Consider the following 25,213-nt stretch of genomic DNA (forward strand, 5'->3'; position numbering starts at 1 on the left):
TTGATAGGCTTCTGTGACAGAAATCTAAATCTCATAAGTAATGTTCATAGTATGCAGTGAAAAAGGAAAAAGATAGGCCAAGGGAGCTGAGTGTAAGCAATGGAAGAGTGCTACTCCTAATTCTCTTATTGTGAAAGAGCTTAGGTTTTACCTGTTATTTTTTGGAGAGTGGAAAAGGTTAACTACTGTATTACTCAAACTTTAATTGGTGTCTTTGTTTCCAAACACACTGTGCTACATTTTTTGCACCTCAGAGTAATTTTTCCCCTTAATATATCTCAGCTTATTTCTTTGCCCTAATAAAGTCCTCTTTTTTGTTACTGCAAAGAGAAAATTCCAACTGCTTTTCTTAACTATTTTCTGCCTCTGAAACTCATCTAGGACTGATCCTTTCCTCCTGTGTTCTGGCTGTGCTATGTTTCAGATATGTTCCTAAAAGAGTTATTGTTGTAGTTGTGCTATCTGTTGTAAATAGTTGTTTTAATACTTTGCACTTTGCTGCGTCTCTGTCAACTTATATGTCAGTTGTATAGGTAGGGATTTATAACTACCTAATTAACCAGTTACATGTTAGTTTTCTATCATACAAATTTTTATTTTCTTATGTGCTTGCTTATTACTTGCTATATTCATAGTGCCCCAAACTAACAAATACTGTATTAAGAAAGGATTAAGCCATTGCCTCGGTTAGGCTGTTATCCATGTTATATCAGTGTTAAATATAACACTGATATATGTTGTTCAGATAGTATTGACAGTTGTCTTTAAAAACTTGTTTCTGGTGTTATTTTTTATTATAATAAAAATGGAGTACTATTAGTTATAGTGGAAAATAATTTTCAAGTTAAAATCTGGAAAATTTTATTGTAATTTTGACACTATATAATTTAGACTTAGCATACCTTTGTGCTGTGCTTTTATTTCTTTCACTTTTCATAATACTGTTTTGAGATTTAAATGTAATAGTATACTCAATGATTTTTCGTAAAGAACTGTGTATTAACTTTCTCCTTGTTCTAAAAAATGCTGAACAAATATTTTTTACTTCTGTTTTAGAGATGAAATAATTTTAACCTAACACTCCCCGCATCCCCCCACCCTGTTACAAGGGATTAAACTCACAACCTTGTGCTTGCTAGGCAGGTACTTATGCTGCTGAGTCAAATCCCTGACCCCTAATAATTTTAAAAGATGAACTTTATTTTATGTTATAATTTCACTATGTGTGCTATTAAGACATATAAGTTAAATATTTTCAATAATTTTTAGTATTGATATTGAATATTTTAAGACTTATAAATTGCTATACCTAATGATTTCTTCTCTATGAATTCTTTCATTTCTTTGTGACTTGGTTTCCTGTCACAATAATGCTTTTGCTATGTCATTTAATTTAAAATCAAGTTTCTATTTTGCTTTCTGAAATATTTATTATAAAAATGAAGTTAATTTACTAGACACGTGTATGTTTAACTTGAGGCTTTGGGGAATCTGTGGAAGAAAGAAGCATCTACAACTTTAGTTTTTTTTCTCTGTAAAATGCAATATTTAGTGAATTTGATTAACCCTTGAACACAGTATGGATTCAGAAAAGTATGTTAGAATTCCCTTTATGCCTCCTTGTTCTCTATTCAAACCTATGTCTGCAGTAAAAGATATATTTGAAATCTTTTTCTTTAATGACTTCCTACTGTATCTAAAGATTACTTATCTGATGTTATCTATTATTTGTAATTAATCATATTTTACTACCAAAATAGCATTATTTTGTTTGCTTTAATGATCAGTAATTAATCAATTAACTTTATTTGTATTTTGTGGTTTTTAATCTTCAATACAGTTTTTAAGTTAATAAGCCCTTGTTTCTATTTACAGTGCAAGTTTTTTGAAGCCTGTTTCTATGGTGTCTGTTTTAGCATTTTTATTCATTTTTCATGATTAATATATTTTTACATTTTGTTTTTACTCTCCATTAAATAGCTACTAATTTTACTCCAAAAGGAAGTAGTTGTGTACGTAGAGTGGCATAGTATGCTGTGAGGTGTTGTTGTATATTGATATATTCATAGTACTTAGATTTGAATTCCAGCTTTGCTATTTAATAGTAAATAGTCTTGGGAAAGTCATTCAACATCTCTGAGCCTCTGTTCTAGCTAGTATCTGTCATGGAGAAAATGATAAATCCTTTTAGGGTAGATGTGTAGATTAAGTGAAAGACAAATAGATGTAAAATGCCTGATTTATTGTTTGGCACAAGTTACCACTCAGTAGGTACTGATAGTCCTCATTGATATTAGCAGTATTATCTTATGGCATAATGGAAAGTGGCATTGAGGTGATATATCCCCTGCTGTTATGTGACATTAGACAGTTTTTTTCTCTGAAATCTTGCTCTACATTAATAAAATAAACATTATTTATCCTAGTGAAAAATCTATTTTTTCTTAGGAATTGCTGTTGTTTTTATGAAAACAGATACACAGCTTCCTGTATTTTTCCTCCCTAACAGGGACTAAATACAACTTGAGAAAGTTATGACTAATAGTTTTTTTTCCTTTTAGAACATTAATTGTTGAGAAACCCTAATATATTCTTCTAAGAGTTTATTGCACTTAGAAGATGAGTAACAATGCAGAACTGAATAACAATGTTTATCTGGCAAACAGACTTCCGTAATATTAGTATGGGTTTCATAATAGTAGTCTACTTTATTATCCCTTGTGCCAGTGTCCGAGGAAGGAATATTGTTGAAGAAGACTTGGTTTGTGTTTGGTAGTAGTTTGTTGACTAAAAATTGGTGATTTTATCTGACTGTAATGTAGACAGTTACTTACAGAGTTATCTCCCTTATATATAAAATATAACAAGGTGAACATGTTGATGTAAACCAAATACAAATCTAGAGATTTCAGAAATTTTTTTCTATAACCAACAATTGCAACTTACCAAAGTTAGATTTTTTCTCTGCATTAGAAGACATTACTTTTGGTGTTCACCTTGAGGGTTGGAGAGTCTTATATTAGGTAACATTTGAATAATAGCAATGGGCTACCCAACCAGTTATGAGAGAATATTAGCACCACCTGGTGGTACCTCTTATATTCTGCCATTATCACACAGAGACTGTTAATCAGGAAAAGGAAAAATAAGGAGAACCTCAGTTTAACAATTGTGTTTGAGAGCATATGTAAAATTTGAACATAATTGTTAAACTGAGGTTTCTCTAAGACTTTCAATGTAAGTAATCGTCTATTATAGTAATAATGTATTTAGATGTCCAGATTCTTAGGTATATTTGCCAAGATAATTTTAATGTTTTATTTTTCTCTAAACTATGTGAGATTATTATAAAATCAGTATTGAATTTTTGTTTGGATTTCTGTTAGAACAACCTATAAAAAAACTTTAGAAACAATTTTTAGCATTAACTTTAAAATATACTTTAATATTTTCTTGAACAGAATTAGTCAAATTATAACATTGATTTTAAAAGCAATTTTCATAGAAATCAGAATATTAACTTTCTTCCAAGATTTTATGCTATACTTGTATATTGTGAGTGGTTGGTTTATTTGTAGTATTCTCTATTAGAAAATTTTAATATTCTGCTTGAAAGTACAATACATATCCAGGATTGCTTTTTCTATGTAGTTTCTAAAAGGAAAATCAATATTAGTGAAGATGATGAACATAAAGATAGGAAGTACAAGTTGTGTAGATATTATAATGAAAGACATTTTGTATTTTAGACAATAAAAAAAGTGTACAAATCCATGTAAATAAAAATGCTTGTTTCTTTAAAAATATCTTAAAAATTCAGATTTTACTAAATTGATCAAACATGAATATTTGTAATAAAATTAAAAAACAAGTTAAACAGACACACATACAATTAGACTAATAAAGCACATGGTGTAAACATGTAGCAGTTATATGGCAAGTATCTATTCCCTTTCTAATTATAAAGTATGGCCACTAGAATATGAATACTGTACAATCAAAACTGTGAATTACTTGGGTATAAAAATCCCTTTTTTCATATTGAGAATATATTATAAACTTGAAGATACTATAATGAAAATGCTGGTGTTTTAATTTATGTCACTTATGTAACTATAAATCTAAATACAGGGTTTTTCATTTGGTTTTGTTCCATGAAGGAAAGCAATTTTCTGAAAAAATTTGTTTGTGCTTTGAACAAGATGAGCTTAGGTTCCATGTATTTAAAAAGTTTCCTTGGAGGAGCAAAGATGATAGATAGATAACAGAGGCTACAGAGGCTCCCTGAGATAGTCGACCTAGAATTCAACATAATACAGCATGGGGAGTCCCGAACAGATGGAGATGAATTCTTTGGTCCCAAGAAGAAACTAAAGTGAGAAGAACCAATCAAACATACAGTCCTGATGCTACTATTGGAACAGCTAACGGTTCAGTGCTCCTGCTGCAGCGCCCGAATCCGAGCAGTGGCGACTTACCAAGCAGTCCAAAATTATTCTTCTTTGGCTCACTGAGGGTGCAGTCTCACTGAAGTCGGGGATTGGCTAGCTGAAGAGAGAGCTGAGCTAGCAGGGAACCTGCATCGACCTGTGCTGAGTGATGGGAATAAACCATTCCACAGAGAAGGGGGATACAACAGATGATATTCTGGGACTGGGGAGGACTGGCAGGAACAAGGGCAGCAGTGACTTCAGTCAGTTGTTCCCTTCCCAAACGGGATTGGTGGAGTAAGCTTGGCCTGGGTCATGTGACATGGCTGAGACCTAATAGGTTATCTGAAATGAATTCCCTACAGCGGTGGCACACACTAAAGCAGTGAAGGCCTCAGCAGGTTAGCTGATCCGAAAGGGAGGGCCCAGCATATGCTGCCCCTGTTTGCAACTCACTAGCACACTGCAGTGGGAGGAGTCACCTAGCCAACATGCTTCAGAAGAGTTGTAACCAACAAAGAAAGAAACTGGGGCCTCCTGGAAGAAACAAAAAAGATGGGAAGAGGAAGCAACAAGAAAAAGTCCCCAGGTCCCAACCCTGAGAACATTGACCCAGGACAAGTAAATGCAAAGGAGAACATGCAATATCAGACATACCACCAGTTGACATAAAGAAATATCTTTGGTACCTCATAGATGAGTTCAAAAGAAAAATATTTAGCCAAGTAAAGCAAGATGTAAGAAGATTAATAAAAGAGATGCTAAGCACCCCTCAAGAAGACATAGATGAAAGAATGGAGGAACTCAAACAAAGGAGAGAACCATTTGATGAAGAATATAAAGGAAATATAGAATACATGAAGCAGATTCAAAGAGATTACCAGGAAATTAAAAACTCTGTGGAAAGATGGCAAAACTGCTTGAAAGAAACTAAGGATAGACTATACCAACTGAAGGACAGATTTGCAATGTGGGACTATGAAAGAAAAAACTTTTAAAAAATAATGAGGAAACAAGCAGTACCAGTACAAAGGCTAGAAGACAACAAGAGGATCTACAACTTGAGAATAAAGAATGCGAATGAAGAAGCAGGGGTACAGGGGCTGGGGATTTAGCTCAGCAGCACAAACACCTGCCTTGCAAGTGCGTGGTCGTGAGTTCGATCCCCGGTACCAATTAAAAAAAAAGAAGCAGGGGTACAAACAAAGGAACTACAAAGACTATTCACAGAAATAATTAAGGAAAACTTCCCAAACATAAGAAAAGGAAATGATATTCAGATGTATAAGCAAACAGAACTCCAGCCATCTACAACCAAAACAGAGCCACATCCAGGCATATAATAATCAAGATCCCAGAAATTTAGTATAAGAACAGAATATTAAAAGCTTTTAGAGAAGAAACAAATCACCTAAAATGGAAGGCCCATCAGAATCATGGCAGACTTCTTGACACAAACCATCAAGTCAAGAAGAGCGTGGAGTGAAATTTTCCAAGCCCTGAAGGAAAATAACCTCTAGCCCAGATTGATATACCCTGAAAATATGTCTCTAGACATTAATGGAAAAACAAGATGCTTCCAGGACAAAGAAGAACTGGGGAAATTCGTGAGTGCCAGTCCAACTCTACAGAGAATACTGCAGGACATTCTAGAGAGAGAGAAAAGTACTAGGATTCCAGGAACAGTGGCAGAGAGGCCTTAATGAATTGAACAGAAAACAGAATGAGGAAGAAAAGCAGACAACTGATGGCAAAAAAAGAACATAACAGAAATGAGGCAGAGATGGCTGGTTATAAACTCTAATATAGATGGCCTTGATATACTAAATTTAAAGAAAAAGAACCACACGTAGAGCGGATCAGGATGTAGGATCCACCGAGATGTTATTTATAGGAAATATAATTAACATGAAAAAGAGTACATGGATTGAAAATCAAATATTAGCAAACAATGCTCTATGTGACAGAGAACCAGAGAGTAATAGGGGCAGTTAGAGTAGTATTTGTGGATAGGTTGAAAAGGCAGGCTTTAATAGGTAAAGGAATACAATTAGAGATAAAGTCCAGGACAGGGAAGGTTTGGAACCACTTAGGTAAATAGCAGGTTGCCCCCCCACCCTCCAAATTTAAAACCAAGAGTCTTGGTGAGACCCAAAAATGAACAGTGTACCTGGGGAAATGAAAGGGGAGTGAGAGTCTTTTTAAAAATATGGCAGAAGATATTGTTAATAGTGTATCAGGATTTAAAACCCACATTACTTGCACCATTCTGCTTAGACAGATTTTATTCTGTCCCAGTTTGTCTACTTGCACTAGTTTTGAGGGCACAGACAGCTATCCCCAAAACGTCAGGATATAGCACAGTAATCCTCTTTAATTTCCTAACAACTTAATCTGGAGCCCTTTATAACTTACACTCTTGTATCATGACTGATCTTTGTTAAATCTTATTTGTTTGATTGCTGTTTGGTAGTGACAGATTTTATTCAAAACTGTTATGATTGATAGTACCAAGTCTAAGAGTATTGGCAACTACACTGAAGATGACAAGACTCACTACGATACACATTCTGGTTTGATTATTGCCTGTTCTTGAAGTTTTATACTATGTACAAAGTTGTGTCTTTATTAATTCTGTTATGTTGATATATTCAATTATACTATGTCTGATGGTATAGCCAATTCTATTGAAGATAACAAGAGACAACACAGGAACTATGGTAGAACTCCTCATACAATGGTCTTATATGTCTTTTTTGTTTTATGTGTTTATAGGATTATGTTTGTTTGTCTTGCTTTGTTTTGTTCTCTAATATAGAAAGGATAGAAATACATGTTAAGACTCATGCATGTGTAGAACCTATAAACAGTTTATGAGAACTGATCTTATGACACATGATGAAATGAACAAATGCTTTGATAAAAACGAGACACTAAAAGTACCCAGTGCTGATCCTGGATTGTCATAATGTGACACTCAGCTATAGTATTATTCTTTGTTCAGAGTGATATTAGCCTGCTTGGGTTTGTTGAATCTCAACATAATTGAAGATATGGATAACTGCATGTATGTTTAAGTGTATAGGATTGACAACCATGTTACTAAGTTTTTGTTGGACAGTTGAACAGAAGTGTTTGCACTCTCGCTGTTTGAATTACCGCTTTATATGTTGCACTTCTGTATCTTGAACAACTATTTTTAAAAGGATACTATGTAAACATCAACTAGTGATTTCTTACTGTTTATTTTTTCTTTGAACATATGTATTATTTCTACCCATTTTCTGTTTTGTTTAGTCTTTCTTTAAATAAAATTTAAAAGAATAAAATAAAATAAAAAGTTGCCTTAATTTCTAAAATGTTAACAGAATGAATTTAAGAGTAGAAAGATGACTGATTTTATATATATATGTGTATATATATACATATAGATATATATGATTGCTTGAAATCTGTTTTATGTTAAGCCTTAGATAAAGTGAGAGTCAATGTTTGTAAATATCAGAAAATATATACTTATCTGATTTGATAAAACATTGCTTTTAACTTTGAAATTAAGATTTTTGGTTAAAATTGTCGTATGAAGGATTCTATGATTAAACAAAATATGTCTGCTACTTAGGCTTTTAAACAGTGTAATGATTTTTAAAGTTATTGCTAACATCTACTGGTACATGAAATTGTAAAATCTATAGGCTCCCTCTAATGTGGGATTATTCTAAAAATTTGAGTTCCTTTTAGAATCATTTTAATAGAAAACGTTTATTAGACTTTTGCTCGAATCTGTAAGAAGAAATATATGCATATGATCCTTCACTCTGTGTACTTAATATTTAAACTAGATAATTTCATGTTGACAGCAAGGTTAAATTGGAAAAGCAATATAATATAATGTATTTAGATTACAGTTAGTCAGCAATTATCAGATTTGGCTAAAACATCACTCCACCAAACAGATATTGTTTATTTCAAATTACAGCACAGCCTTCCATATTTGATGCAGTTTTGAAGGTTCCATCATGTTTATTGCAGTTAGTTATTATTGCGGTCTACTGAAATTTTTTTGAGCAAGTGCTCTGCAACTAAGCTACTCACCAGTTTAAGGAACTAGTTTTGAAAATTTTTTTTGAAGTTACAGATATCAGTTCTTCTGATACACTTTTGGAACAGAATCACAGGAATGGGTTTATTGACTGATGACTCACCTGCAGATCAGTTTCTAAAGTAATTGCTTTCATATTCATCCACATGCTTAAGTAAATCACTATTTTATGTTTTAATATACATGTATAAGCATTTTTGCTTAAATGTATATGTCTGTATAGTATCTGAAATTTTTGTGCAATATATTTTATAAGTATATTTGAATTTTTCACCGAATATGCTAATCTCCACTTTTATTTCTTTACATATACTTTATTTCATTGTTTACTAAGTGTGGTAACATTAAAATTAATAATTATAATTTGGTTATAGAATGTTACTTGTTTATTGCAAATATACTATGAATGAATATTTTTGTGCGTATAATCTCTTTGATAGTATCTGCAAAAGCTTTCATCTGTAAGAAACGTGAAACTAAAATGGCTGGGTCAGTGAGTATATACATTTAAAATTTTAACAGATAAGTCCAAAATGATCATCAAAAAGGCTGTTCCACGTGGTATTTTTTCATTAAAGAATGACACTGCTTTATTCTTTATAGAATTATCAGTAATAGAATTTCCTGTACTCAAGCTTTTATTTACATACAACAGAAATATTTTCTTTGGTTTAACTTGAATTTCATTGACTATTAATGATATTGAGTGTTAATGAAGGCTGATTGCATTTATCTTGTAATTTACCCGTTTGTCTATTGGGTATATGTCTTTTTTCTGTAAGTTTTAGATTTTCGTACACCATGAATGTGTTATGTATTTTTCTAGTGTTTTCATTTAATCTGACTTTTACTCTTAATTTGAGGTTTTATCATTTTGAATTTGTTTTCATTGTCAATGAAATTCTTAATTGCCTTTATGATTTTAGGATTTTATATCATGGATATAAAATTAGAGAACAAAACTTGAAGCAACACAAATTAATTAGTGCCCTATGTGCTTTAAAGTTTCCTTAAATCTTTTTTGTGGATTGTAGAAAAATGAAAATAAAGCACATGAATCAAATAGAAGATAAGATATTAACTTAAAGCTCATGAATGTTACATCTTGATGTAATGGAATAAACCACACACATGTACACATGATGTACTGCAGTTCTCTATTTTCTCTCTGCCTTGTTTGGAGTAAAATATATATCAACATTGATTGGTCTCACATTGAATTCAGGCAAAGCCATGTCTGTGTTATTATTTGACATATTCTGTAGCTTCCTAAAGCACCTTTTGCCACATGTATCAGCTCTATTCTCACTTGCTAACATTCTGAGTCAGTGACCTAAATAAATTCTGTAGTACTCAGTATTTGTAGCCAGAAAATGAAAAATTCAGTGGCAAAAGCTAACTTGAATCAAAGGATGATAAGAATTTGGAGAAGTCAAAAAAACCTCATTTGTATGTGAATTGTTTAATATTTTTATTTGATCAGAGTGGCACATGGCAGTAATACTGTTAAGTTCAGAGTACAGTGCAGAAATCTACTAAAAGCTGAAAAACAAGTATATTTTTATATTGTTTTATTTCTAGTTGCCTCCATGCACTACTTTTGTTTTATATTTATTTTACTTCATGTGTGTACTGTGAACCTATTTCTGCTTTAAATAGTCAACATGTTTTAAAAGAGATTTAGATATATACATACCCATATAATTGTAGATTAAAGAAAAAAGAAGTATTTATTTACTAACATATAACCCTTTCTGCTCTTCTTTGTTTCTTCTCTAGAATTGAGATTCTGTTCAGTATGATTTCCTTTTATTTTGAATCACCTTTCTTAGAATTTCTTAAAGCATAAGCTCTCTGGAGTTTAATTCATTGTGTCATTTTATTTCTGTTTTTGAAGAAAATTTCTAATGAATATAGAAATCTAGGTGGACTTTTCTTTTGTCTGTACTTTAACATTCTGTTTCCTTTGTTCTCTAATGCCCGTAATATCTGTTGAGAAGTTATCTTTATTTTTGTATGTATGGTTTCTTTCCTCAATTTCGTTTCTGTCTTTGATTTTCCACAGTTGATTAGTGATGTATCTAAACTAGCTTTGTTCATTCTTTTTGGGGTCTGCTGAACTTTTTGAACCTATCACTTAATCTTTTGATTGATTTTGAAAAAAATTTGCAAGAATTCTTCATCTCTGGTAATTGTATTTTTTACAGGCGTAGTATTTTCATTTGGCTATCTTTTATAATTTCTATCACTTTCTATCACCCTGCTGAAATTCTTGTTTATTCTTGATACCTACTTTTTAAAACCACATTCTTTACAGTAGGTACAACATACAGTAGGGGTGTTAAAATCCCTGTTTGATAATTACAATATCTGAACCAGCTCTAAGTCTAGTGCTATGGAATGTTTCCTCTTCTGAAAAGTCTTATTTTTTTATTTTAAAGAGAAAAAAACCCAGAAAAATGAAGAAGCAAACAAACCTTAACAACACCAACAACAAAACTATAGCTATATAGGTTTTCAAAACAAGATGATAGGAAATTAACGATGGTTGTTATACTGCATATTATTCCTTCAAAATAGTTGCTCAGGTTACCAGACACAGAATAAAACAAAACTGTAAAACGGAGCATTGGATTTCAAAAATAAGACAGAAGTAAGTTGCCACAATGCACACTACCATCTTCCAAATAGATGCCCAGACCACCAGTCTCAGACCTACAAAGTCAGTCAAACAATACAAGCATCATGCTGTTCCTTTCACCTTGCATGCTGTGTTTCACCCTGAGACTCTAAATTAGCCAGTTACTTATGTGGGGTAAGGGAAGGTCTCTTCTGGTTTCCCAGCCCATGCACCAGCTGGCTCATGGGAAGGCATGGTTTGTTTCCGTACTGAATTTCTTCTCCATCCCTGTGGCAGAGCCTGGATCATGGAAAAGTATGATTTGTCTTCTTGCTGAGTCTCTTCCCGATCTCCATAGCAGAACCTGGCTTACCTGAAGGCATGATTTGTCTGGAGTCATTTTTTACTGTTTTATGTTGTTTCATAATAACTTTTATTGAATGCCAAACACTGTCTGTAAAAATAACAAACCTTGTGGTGAATAAGGTGCCCACAAAAAGCCATCCCTTTTTTGACATGGTTTTGTGTTTATTTTTTTATTTTGGGGGGTTACCAGGGATCGAACGCATGACCTCGAGCTTCCTAAGCAGGCGCTTATGCTGCTGAGCTAGACCCTAGTCCCTATGGCTTTGTGTTGATGTCTAATGTTTTTCCTCTATTATGTCATTTCACGAATATTTTTTTCAGCTTTACATACATTTCAGTTAACTCCAAGCATCAATATTTTAGAGAGCAAGATGATAATCTTTCTGTTTCTTTGGGTTATAGCTTTTCCAAATTGCCCTTCCTGGTGCTCATCGGAACATGTGGACTCCTTGTGCCCTTTCTTCCAGTTTCACTGCATTGTCTCAGATCCACAGATCTTTACCTCACTGGGGTCTTTTTGACTTTTCCAGCTCTGACCTTTGTCATTCTCTAGAGCACTTGGTGGAAGCTTTTGGAAAACAAATGGCAGTTAGAGTCCCCTTCTAACTGGAATTTTTGGCAATTCCAGTCTACTCCATCTTTAAACATTTATTCAGCTATTTTCTTCTTACTAGCTTTCTTTTCCTTCCACTACACTCTTAAAATGAAAGTAACTGTTCATTCTTTCTCTCCTTTGGCTTTGTTTTTGTTTGCTTGATTTGTGTACTCTGCTGTCTGGTAGAATATCAAAATGGTTTGGTAAGATTCTGGTTTAGCGCTACTATAATAGGGCATAGTTCTATTGAGTTCTTTCATACTCTTAAGAGAAGAGGAAATGATTGTTACAAATTACATAACATGAACTACCATACAATCTTATGATTCATTTATAGTGTTTAACAGTTCATTGCTAAAGCTGCCAATGGTTAGCAGCTTATTTTGTTTTCTCATTTCTTAATTTCTGATTTCCCTATTTTTATTCCTTACTAATACTTTTGAAGTGTTCTTACATTTTCTGTTATAGCCTATTTACCCATTCAGCCAAAATAATTGAAATTGATCTTAAAATTGAATGGTAATGCCTTAATAGATATCCAAATCTAAAATGTTCTTATTTTACTACTACTATACTGCTTAATAACAATTATTTTTAGACACTTTGATATAGATAAGTATGTAGTATTTCGGTGTTATTCATTAGTTAAAATTAAAACACATGTTACTTTTTAACTTATATAACTTATTCATTGTAAGATAATTTCTTAGAGTGACAGGCTTTTATAGATGATAAGAAGCATGCATGTTTAAATTTTTATCATGCACTGTTGTTTCTTTACTTCACCTCTCATTCTTTAGCATAAAAATGACTGTGATGCCCTGGTTAAAATAATTGATGTAGCCTTGGTGGAAGGTGGCAATGAACAGACAAAGCACAGTTTTCTCATTGGTTTCCTAGACAAGATCTAACAGCATAATGTATTGCCAGATTTTACTGATTTAAGTGGCAGGGGCAGGGACTTTGTCCTATGTGAACTCATTGCTTGTACAAACTAATTGATTATACACTTAAGTAGGAGAACTTTTGTATTTTTTAAATGTGTATTTTGTAAATTAAGTATAGTATCAAATTTAAAAAAAATTATAATGTCAGTAAGTTGCTTTTAAATTAATGGGTTATTCCTTGACATTCATAAGGTTCAAGTAACTTTTTAATTTAATCTTTAAAAATTTTTAAAAATTTTTACTAGTACTTATTTGCACTACACAATGACTGTACTCCTGTTGGGAGGTTTGTACGTGTACGTAACGCATCTCAATTCTTTTTATTTCCTCTTCCTCTCACCTCATACTAGCTGTTAGTGCCCTTTCATTTGCATAGTTGATACATCATTCTTGTTTACAGAGTTTATTTGTCATTATAATTAAGAAGTTTGTATGATGCCTGTGCTTTATGTGTATACTATTAGAGCAAACCTTATCCTGATTCATTTATTTTTAAAAAGTTATTTATTTTTCTTTTACTGTCTTACTTATCTTTTTCTTCTTTATTATCTTTTGTATAATTGCAAGATTTTGTATAATGTTTTGAAATTTTGAAGTAAAATCATATTAAATATCATTGACTATTTGTTAAATTAGTCATCAACTTGCTTTTTTCCTCTGTCTGTTTCTGTCTTTGTTTTTGTGTTTGTGTTTGTGTCTGTCTCTCTTTCTGTCTTCATGTAGGTTTGTTTTACTTAGCCAGTTTGATATTCTTTGAGCATCCAGTTTTAAAGTTTACTATCTTGCAGCAGGTCTGTAAAATTCTCATTTAGAATCCATTTTCTAAGTTTTTATTTTACTTAATGCATTCTGTTAAGTTTTGAAATGTACTACTTCCAAGTAAGTAATTTAGTTGTGTATCATCTGTTTCATTAATTCTCTCTTGAATTGAATATATTCTACTGGTTTTTTTGTTTGTTTGTTTTTTGACCAGTGATTGAACTCATGACCTTGCGCTTGTCAGGCAGATGCTTATGCTGCTGAGCTAAATGCCCAGCTCCTGTAATCTACTCTGTAATTGCTTCCAGTGAGGTTTTTACTTTAATAATTTGTCAGTTGTATCATTTTTATGTGTCTCCCTTTGTACTCTTTGCTCATATTTTCTCATTATTTATCATGATTCGATAGTTTTTCAACATTATCTGTATAGCCTTCTAGTTTATACTTGTTTTTATTTCTTGTTTTTAAGGATCAAAATGTGTTGCTTCTTGATATTTCTGATGGTTACAATAACATTTGCATGCTGATTATTTTTCAATGATGAGTCTTAATTTGTGGGTATTATAAGAATGAATTTGAGACTTCATCAAAGAGAAATTTTTTAACAGTGATAAAGTATTCATCATCACAAGAAAATGTGAGACTTATCTGCCTTTTCTACTTTCTAGAGTTTCAGAATTTGTTTTGTTCACGCTCATAACAATTATGAACCTTCTTTTTAGTGTTTTATTTTCTAGACGTACATTATTTCAACTTTTTTCTTTGCTAATTATTTTGATGTTTGCTTCCATATTTTTAAATAACCTTGCTTTTTATAGTCTTTCTTGATTACTCAGAGCATTTTTTTAATTTGATTTCTTACTTTAGAAGGTTATCACTGGTGCCCTGTTATACTCCCATCACATACTCTTCTTTTATTTCTATACTCCCAATGTTGTTATTAAGTATGATTGCCTGATTCATTTGTTTTTTCAGAATGTATGTTATTCTGATTATAAATACTATAGTGTATTTGTGTTGAATACTATAATTTAACATCTTTCATATATGTATACATGTGCACATATTACAAATCATTATATATGTAAAATGCATCTATATATGTGTATATTTATATAGTTATCATATTTGTTTTTCTTGTATTTAATAATTGTATTTTGTTCCTAGAAAGTTGTACTTGTCACTACTACAGTGTTGTAATCTTGGGGATGCCTATTACTTTTTTCCTGTATTGGAGCATTTATTTTCTGAATCCAAATGTCTTTTTTGTTGTTAACCTTTTTTTGGTGGAAATTGTACTTAGTGTTTATGTTATTATTTAATATATTACTCATTGCAGGAGGCACATTATAAGAAATAATTCATAGTAATTGTAAGTTTAGTTTTCTAGATAGATTATAGGAGAGTCTTTTAATCATTAAGATTGAGTTATGTATTCTTGAGTTTAAATTTTTAAAATTGTGTTACCTTGTGTTCAGTTAATTTCTTTAAAATCAAAAGGTCTTCATGAGCAATTTTCACTTTTGAGAGCAAATTTTTTTTCTTGCAGTAAAGCAATTTTATAGTTTACAAAAGAAGAACGAAATACAAATTAAATCTTCTGAATATTTTAATACTGCATTTTTGTTAGACTAAAGCAGTGATAGTCTTCTTTATTAGAGCTGCTGGAATTGTTTGAAAATTGGCTATACTTTTGGGACAGTCCCATTTACTTTCGTTAATTTAAAATGGCATTTTAACTGTTTGTTCTGTATATTTGTAGCATAGTGTGATTTATGTTCCTATGATACATTTACAATCTATGAATGTAAAGAAATACGTGTACTTGTTTAGATCCAAAATGTTTCCCCAAAAAGAGATAGCACACTTGAAAGGTAATTGGCTTATGGGGAAATAGCTTAATATGCTGTTAGGATGTAGGGCCTGGTTGAAAGTGGTTTGCTGGGGACATGACTTGAAAGGATGCATTCTTTTTTCCTTATCTCTGATTAGTTCTTTCTTGGGTGATATTTCTTTTATGTCTTGGATACTCATTGCAGTTTATGTTTTGTTTTTAAACTGAAAATCTTTTTTTTTTTTTATGAGTACATGTTTGCAGAGCATACCTTCCTTCTGTGGAATTGTTGCATGTTCATAACACATCTTTTTCTTTTTTTTTTTTTTGATCCCCTTTCTTCCCTTTCCTCTCCCTTTATTGCTATTTTGTCCTGTCCTTTCTTTTCTTTTTCTTTTTTCTTTCCTTTGCTTTTCATTTTGTGAGACAGGGTCTCGTCATGTAGCTTAGGCTTGTGTTGAACTCACTATGTACCTTAAACTCACAGGAATCCTCTTGCCAAAGCCTCCCAAGTACCAGGATTGTAGGTACAAGCCACCACACTCAGTTCTCTCCCTTTATTTCTTGGTAGATCCCCTTCCCATTCGAGAAAATTCTGTTTCCTATTACTTATCCTTTATTTTGCTTTTTATTTTTATTTGCAATATAACCATGAAATACTTACTTTCACTTAACATTATGGTATGATTATTTCACTTAACTCTGTGGCCCCAAAGTATATCCATTTTTCTATATATATTCACATTTATGTGTATGCCAGAGTAATATGTCATTGTGTGTAGATATCACATTATTTCTATCTGTTTATCTGTTAATGAACATATAGGCTACTTCATGATTTGACTATTATGAATTGTGCTGCTATAAATATGGAAGGGTATAATCTTGTTCTCTGCTCCACTCTTTACCTCTCGCTTCCTGGCTGCTATGGGCTAAAAAAACCTTTTTTGCTATCCTCTTCTGCCATGCCATTTCTGCCTTGGAACCAGCCAGTCACTAAGCGACTCATCAATAATTCATAGGCCAAAATAAACCTCTCCTTTAAATTGTAGGTGTCCAATATAGTGTCACAGTGATGGGAAAGTACAATAAATATTAAATTGAAATTTCCAGTAGCTTCAATTATGAATTGCCTTTTGCAGTTTTCTTTTCTCTCTCCATCTTTCCTTTCTTGTATGTTGTTTGGTCAATCGTAGCTCAGTAGCACAAGCATTAGTACGTAACAAGTGTTTACATGTGTCTGTGAATCTGTTCTGACTTTCAGCCCCTATAAGAAGTAGAACCTGCGATAGTCAGGAGCAGGCATGTACATGGCAAATTTGCTTATTTGAAAATTCTGCATGAAGCTTTGAATAAAAGGAAAATCTCTCTCGATTTTACTTCCTCTTTATCTCTCTTCGGATTCTCCCGAGTCATTATTAGTACATACTAATAGTAGTTATTTAACAAATCTACAATGCTATAGAATTGTATGGGTTTTTTTTTTTTTAAAGTCCGTCTCTGTTTGTTTGTTTGTTTTATCTCCTGGCATGTGCTTGATTAATTTCTAAGTCTTTAAATCCATATGATAACAAACATGCCTCTTCCTCACAAAGGATCTTCATAATGTGGACCTAATAATTTTTATGTTGAAAAAATATATGTTAAAATGCAAAAATTTCTTTATAGCCTATATATACTGTACATAAATTAAGAATGAGATGTTCACCTTCAGCTGAGTTTCATGTTAGCTACTCTGTATCAGAAAACAAAAAAAGTGATAGGATAAAATAATAAAATTACCTTTTAACTTTTTGTGTTTTTAAGACTATTAACTTGTATTTCATTTAGGAAATTCTTATAGTAAAAGATATTAGAAGATATTGAAGATATTAAAATATGTAATTTATAATAATGAATTAAATGGTTTATTATGTTTTTTTTCCAGTAATGAGTTAGGATTATCATACCGACAAATAAGAAAGATAATATTTTACTCTATCAATATAAAAATTTTTCATAAAAGTTAGACATTACTATAAATAATGCACATAATAAGCTTTAATTTGCATTATATAAATTAATTATTTTACTTAAGTAGTGGGTTTTAGTATACATTTGACCTTTCTTATCTGTGGGTTCCACTTTCACAGATTTAATCAACTATATATATTGAAAATATTTGAAAAAAATTTCTCTCTGAAATGGGCATGAACACAGTTTTAAGATCATTAGTCAATATACCACATAGTATGATGATTATTTATGTAACATTTTTATTGTATTTGGTATTATAATTAACCTATAGATGATTTAAAGTATACAAGATTATATGAATAGGTTATATGCAAATGCTATATCATTTTATATAAGAGACTTCAGGATCTGCATATTTTGATATCTATGAGGTAGAGCCCGGAATCAACACTTTTTGCTTACCAGAGCATGATTTAATTCACAAAGTTGTATAGCTATCACTATTTTCTAATTACAGAATATTTTCATCATTCTCTATAAAAATCATGTATCCCCTAGTAGTTGTTTCCCCTTCGCCTTTCTCTTGTATGTGGAGACCAGTAAACTGTCTTTTCCTCTGTATTTTAACCTTTTCTGGCCATTTACTATAATTAGAATAATGCAGTATACTTGGGTGTTTTTGTATGTGTGGGTGATGTGGTTTTATTACATTTTCACAATTCATATGTTCTGTAGCATATATGAGTACTGCATTCCTTTTTTGCTGTATTATTTTCTACTTCATGTGTATACCACATTTTAAGTATTAATTTATTCATGAACATTTGTTTTTACTTTTTTGGGCTATTTTAAATTATACTGTTATGTAAAATGGAGCACAAGTTCTTGTATAGACATATATTTTCCATTCTTTGTGGTTTGTGCCTAAGAAGAGATACACTGGGTCATTATGTAGTCCTGTATTTTTTTTATAAATATTTTGAGGGAACATCATAATGCTTTGAAAAGAGCTGAACCAGTTTTCTGTTCTGCCATCTCTTGTGTGAGGGTTTGAATTCATCCACATCTTGCCACTTATTAGTCTTCCTGCTTTTTCTTATTATTATCTTTTAACAGTAGCTATCCTACTTGTAAACTGATATCAACTTAACTGCTCATATGAGGAATTAGTACTATTTTTAATCTTACTTTGCAGGTGCAGTACTTCTTTGTAGCGTACAAGGATTTGCCATTAATATTGACCCAATCTTATACACATGGCTCATCTACCAGCCTCAGAAACGAACAAGCAGACATATGCAACAGGTAAAAGACTTTTGTTTTTTCTTTTAATGATTAATATTTTTATCAGTTATTTAGTGGATTTATACATGCCTTTTGATTTAATTTTTTTATGGGTTTACCAGAATTTCTTAGTATACTACACACTTCTTTGAAGAACTTATGTTCCTTAATTTTGTTTATGAGAAATTGTTGCCCAGCATAAGAGTTTCTTTCGTCCTTGCAAACAGACATTGCTCAATGTTAATTTTTTTTTATAATCTGTACATTTCTTTTACTTTTCTAGGTTTATTTAATAATCATGCATTACATGCCTAATCCTGGGAATGGGATGTTTGCTGCAAAATGTTCAGATATCTTCTTCTTTAAAAAGGCATAAGTCAGGGGGCTGGGGATTTAGCTCAGTGGCATAAGCGCCTGGCTTGCAAGCAGGCAGTCATGAGTTCGATCCCCGGAACCAATTAAAAAAAAAAAAAAAAGGCATAAGTCGCAGAGTAAGAGAAGCAGTAGTTGATTGTTGTTTCTAGAATACTTAAATGAGATTTTAGTAGGATATGAACTGTAACTGTAGCAGTTGGTTTTCAGGTGAAGCAATTGATATTCACTGAGACTGACTTGCCTGCAGTCACATAGATAGTAAATGGTAGTATTGAGAATTGTTGAGTTCATAGTTACATTGTATGGGATTATATTTCCTCATTGTAATTTTGCAGTATTCTGTATGAAATAGTTCGATATCTTTTGTTTTAAAGTAAATTACTGTTAGTGGGTATAGGAAGAATATTTGATTTTATAATTCAAGAGAAGTAAAATATTAAGTGAAAGATACAATCCAAGCTTGCACGTTTGCCAGCCTTTCTTTTTCTCTTTCTTTCTCTTTTTTCTCTCTTTCTCTCTCTTTCTCTCTTTCTCTCCCACTTTCTCTTCCATCCTTTCTTTCTTCCTTCTTTATTGTGCTGGGAATTGAATTTGGGGCATTCGATATACTCATAAGCATGTGGTACACCACTCAGCTATATCTCCAGACCCTAGGGAAGTGTCTTTTTAGGTTTTTCTTCACTTTAGCATACTTCCTTTAGAAATTTCTGCCATCCTTTCCCCACCTTCAGTCTTCATTTTATTAAGGCGCTGTTGAATATTAAATATGTGCTAGATACCAAGGCTACCAAAATAAATCTTAATACTGGTAGTATCTTTTATTTTAGGAACACACTATTTAGTATATTTTAGAATGTCCAGCAATACAGACATATCATTTCTAGTATATGCTATCCACATGTATGTCCAGAATTATGTGGAAAAAAAAAAGGAGCTACTTTCTCATTGTTTACACATGATAACTGACACCCACATCTGTAAGGAGGAAGGGTTTACTTTAACTCACAGTTTATAAAGGTTTCAGTCCATAGTTGGTTGGCTGTAAGTCAGAGCAGCATGGCAAAGCGGCATAGCCAGTAAGGAGCAGTTCATGGTATGGCAGCAGTGAGCAGACAGAGAGAGGGGAGAGGGGAGAGGGGACGAGCAAAGAGGAGAGGGATAGAGACCCTTCTAGGCTAAGCCTCCAGTTACTCATCCAACCAGGCTTTACCTCCTTATATTACATTTAGGCATAAACTCATCAGTGGACTAATCCACAGATGAGTATCCCACCACATGATCCAGTCACCTTCAAAATTCCCCACCTATAAGTACATGAGGCTTTGAGGGGACATGTAGATAGAAATCATAATAGAGAAGATATGTGAAAAGGTACAATTAACAATTAAGATTAGCATCATGGCATAAACCAGTCAGGAAAGGTTGTTGTTTGCAACAGAACTATCTGAACAGAGACAAAGAATATGCAAGTTGATGTTAGAAAGGAACATATGTGGGTCTGAAGTAGAGTAAACTCTTCTTGCAGAGACTGGTAAAAATTGGAAATCATGGGCCGGGTTATTTAGCTCATAAATGTCTGCCTGGCAAGCACAAGATCGTGAGTTCAATCCCCCGTACCACACACACACACACACACACACACAAATTGGAAATCATCTTCTAGAGGATTTTAGTTGTAATTCTGTGACATCCTGAAGGGTAATGGGAAATTATTGAAAGCTGATACAAAGTGGTGGCTTTTAGAAAGGTAGTGCAGTAGAATGTAGAGGATGTGTGATACAGAAGTGAAACTAATTGTAAGGAACTATCTGAGAAAATGTTTCATTATAAATTGTTGTCTTCATTATAAATTCCTATTTTGATGTTGATATTGTTATCTCCAGTGTACCCTAGGTGACCCTGATGGCCAGAGTGTTGTAGCTGCTTAATTAAGTAAATTAGACATTTATTAATTGAACCCGAACACATGCAAGCATTCTGCTCTTTATATTTTATCAGTACTGTTTTTAAGTTAAAGTTTTAGATTATATGTTCAAAAATAGAAGCCTTACATATGTTAGTAAGCTAACAAATATTCATTTGTAATTAAATCTTTTATTCATTCTTACTAAGACTATACTTTTAGAAGCATGTTTAACAGATCTAGGCATATATTTTTGGCATTTTGAAGGCATAGTTTAAGATGGTAATGGTGCTGGATTGCTTCAAAAACTTGTGCACAATTTAAATTTTCATCAACAGTTTCTAACATTATATATAATTAAGCACTACTAAAAAGCCCTGGCAGTTTAGCTACTTACTGAGATTTTGTCTGATAATAAAAGAAAAAAAATTAAAAGGATGGAGATGTAGCTTATTATAAAGACCCTATGAGTCCCTAGACTCCCCACCTTCACAGCACACAAAGTGGAATCAAGAAGGCAAAACCAAGTTAGACTGCAAGCTTAGAAGTTCCTTAGAGAGTAACTGGTGTAAGCCTATTTTGTAAGACTGAAGAAATCTGTCTGATGTACATAGGGTATGGGAGTAGTAAAAGATACTGCCGCTCACGTAGAACAGAGTTTTTTCAAATGGTGGCAGACTTTCTCCTCTTACCATTTTTCATTCCGTCCACCCTGCAAGTTTATTGGATAGTGACCTCCTCTGTCAGGGTTGGTCTTCTATGTTCAGTGTGCTGTCCATTCTTCTCTGTAAATACTCCAATTGACACACTCAAAAGTATGTTTTACCAACTTGCTTGGGGGTCTCTCAGGTTTTTTTTTTGTACCAGGGATCAGACTTACAACCTCATGCTTACCAGGCAGGTGCTTATTCCACTGGGCTAAACTTTCGGCCATATATAATTTCTTGGATTAAGAAAGTAAAAGAAAGGTACCTTATAGAAAGAGAAGGTATGAGAGACTTCAGGTATTTTGTGATAATGAAACATTAACAGAGAAAAGATAAGACAGATTAAAGAAAGCTACTGTATCAGTCAGGTTTTCATCAATGTGACCAGATACTTGAGAATCAGTTTAGAGGAGAAAAGATTTATTTTGGTTTCAGAGAATTGAGTCCAAGGTTGGCTTCTTTGATCCTTGAAGTGATTGAGAACATCATGGTGGAAGAGTGGAGCTAAGCTGCTCACTTCATGGCAGGTAGGGCTCAGAGAGGAAGGGACCAGAGATATGACCCAACCCTTCAATGAGGCCTTACCTCCTTTTCAATTTCCTTCTCTTAATACCATCAAATTATTAACCTGTTGGGAATAATCCATGGATGAATTTCATAATCCAGTTATCTGGTAACCAAGCTTTCACAAAATGGCTTTTAGAGGACATTTTAGATTAAAATCATAAGCTATTAGAGTTATTGAAAGTAAACACTGCTTTTTTTTATAGTTTGACTGGAGAAGTTACATTTCTAGAACAGTGGAGGGAATCACTGATCTAACGTCTCCAGTATCTCTTGGTGGCTGATGTGCAATACCTATATTACCAGTCATTCATTATTATTGATAAGGACCTGTTAGACACCATTATAGGTATTTTAAATATAACTATATACAAGAGCCTTGCTCATGTTCAGCAGTTTTGATTGATTTTAATATATTTTTACCTATATGAAAATGCAGTCCATTTCAGCCACTGGGGGTAAAGAAATTTTTGGTTTACCAGTGGGTTTTGCCAGTTTGGTGGCTTTTATTAGCCTTATATTTTAGCTACTGTGCTTGAGTATCACACTGGCAGCACATAATTTTTCTCGTTATTATATATTAATTTTAATCCTGAGCTTAACTGTAGTTTCTTAGAGTACTTAGTTATATTCCACTTATATCAATGTCAGAAATTTAAGGGAATTTAAAGCCACTAATGACTACAACTTAAGGGGTTTTTCAGTATACATCTCTGCTTCCTTTAGTTTTATAGGTGAGGAAGTTAATTTTTATTTTTACATTTTTTCAAGAAGTGCTAGAAATTTTAAATATGTAATGTATATTGTAATTGTACATCTCCTTTGACAGTGATATTTTATGGAAAAATGAGATTTAAATGATAAAAGCTTCAAATATGCTGAGAGTTTGTCATCTAAGAGCTTTCTGTACTTCTATTTGTTATAATTATTGTCAATTTGACTAAATTCTCAATACGAAACCAGGCATTTTAAATAAAATCTTTTTATTTTATCATTTTCAGATATCTTAATACTTTTGCTCACACCATTTAACAACTTGTAAGATAATTTACCTTTTACCAGCCAGGCGTGGTAGCTCACACCTGTAATCCCAGCACTCGGGAGGCTAAGGTGGGAGGATCATTGTGAGTTCGAGACCAGCCTGCGTTACAAAATGCCCTCAAGGCCAGCCTGAACTGCATAGCGAGACCCCGTCTCAAAAAGACAGAAAAAGACAAAAAAAAAAAAAAAAAAAAAAAAAAATTACCTTTCCCCTCGCTTTCCTATTTACATTATTTGTGAAACTTTGTTTTGATGTTGAAAATAGCCCTGGACTACTCTGAAGTGCAGCCATTTTGTACTATACCCACCTTCTACAACAGCTGGATCACAGTTATCTTCTGTTGTTTTCCAAGCTATAATTTCCCTCTCACTTGTGGCTGAAACCCAACTTTTGATGATTGTTTTCCACCCAATTCAATATTAGTCTGTGACCCTTTAGCAAATTTTAAAAACTTTTCTTTTTCTTTTTTTTTTTTTTTTTTTGCCAAAAATCTGACAAGATTGTATTGGGAGTCATCAGCAGTAACATCACACTTTCAGTGAATAAAGATGAAACAGCTGTTGTTGTCCAGCTCAGCACTCATTCAATATAGGATCATAATATTTTCCATCTTTCTCTATTTTTCTGTGCTTTCTAAATGTGCTATAGTTACCACTTTGTCATACAAAATGTAGAGATTTCTCAGTATTTATAAACTAGTGGGTTGTGTAATACATTTATAGATATATGGTATGTTCATAAAACTACCATTTTATAGTGATTCACATTCTCTTTTCCTTGGAGCCATAATTTTCTAAGGAATTTTACTTTCGATTTTGCCCTACCTTATTATATCTTACCTGAGTACTTGCCAGTTCTTTTGGTTTTCATATAGAATTGTGAACCATGACCTGAAAATACTAAATGGAAAATTCCACAGATAAATAACTTATTAATCTCTAAATAATTTTTATTGAAATATATTATTGTTCTATTTTATTATTAGTTATTTCTCATTATGCCTAATTTATCAATTAAACAATGTTATCAGTATGTATGTTTTTAAAAAACATAATACAGTTGTACTTTGGTAAACATGGGACACTGGCTCCAAGAACCATCTTCAAATGCTAAAATCTGCATATGCTAAGTCCCTTATATAAAATGGCATAGTATTTGCATGTAACCTATGCATATTCTGTCATACACTTTAAATCTTCCCTAGATTATTTTTATTTCCTAATGGGATGTAAACGCTATGTAGCTTGTTGTTATACTCTTATTATTTAGAAAATAATGGCAAGATATAAGATCTGTACGTATTTCACAAAAATGCAAGACTTTTTCCCCTTGTGTATTTTTGGTTCAGATTTTGGTTGAAATCACAGATGCGCAACCCATGGATATGGAGAGCTGACTATGTATATAAGGTTTGGGACTATTTGCAGTGTCAAGAATTCACATCCACAAAGAGTCCATGTTACATATTCTCTGACTATAAGGAAGTAATTATATGTGAAAGAGAGCTAGAATGATGAAGGGAAAAAGGAGGGGCTAAGAGAAGGGAAAAGGGAAAGAGAGAAAGTCTGATAGAAGGAAGAAAAAAAAGAAAGAAGTTAGGAGCAAAGGAAGGAAAGAAGGAAGGAATGAATCAATCAACCAACCAGCCTACCAATCAAGCAAGAGAAAAAGGGAGGATAGACAGAAGGGAGAAATTTAGAATAATAATCAGCCCCAACTTGTGAGGGAC

The 25,213-nt window shown here is 32.6% G+C and overlaps 1 protein-coding gene across 12 annotated transcripts in view; it reads left to right on the plus strand.

Moving 5' to 3' along the window:
• The window catches only part of Vps13b (vacuolar protein sorting 13 homolog B), a 683,809-nt gene that overhangs the window by 246,718 nt on the left and 411,878 nt on the right, over positions 1–25,213 (plus strand). For all 12 annotated transcript variants that reach the window (XR_010050305.1, XM_063257835.1, XM_013143877.3 and 9 more), the window contains one exon: positions 18,805–18,914. Coding sequence is in view for 11 of the 12 variants with exons in the window: in XM_063257835.1 (XP_063113905.1) it covers positions 18,805–18,914 (110 nt within the window). In the remaining variant the exon portion in view is untranslated. The remainder of the gene's footprint in view (positions 1–18,804; positions 18,915–25,213) is intronic.

The sequence above is a fragment of the Cavia porcellus genome, unplaced genomic scaffold (genome assembly GCF_034190915.1).
Source record: "Cavia porcellus strain 051 isolate PalLab524CR breed Dunkin Hartley unplaced genomic scaffold, mCavPor4.1 scaffold_10, whole genome shotgun sequence".
In the NCBI taxonomy this organism is placed as follows: Eukaryota; Metazoa; Chordata; class Mammalia; order Rodentia; family Caviidae; genus Cavia; species Cavia porcellus.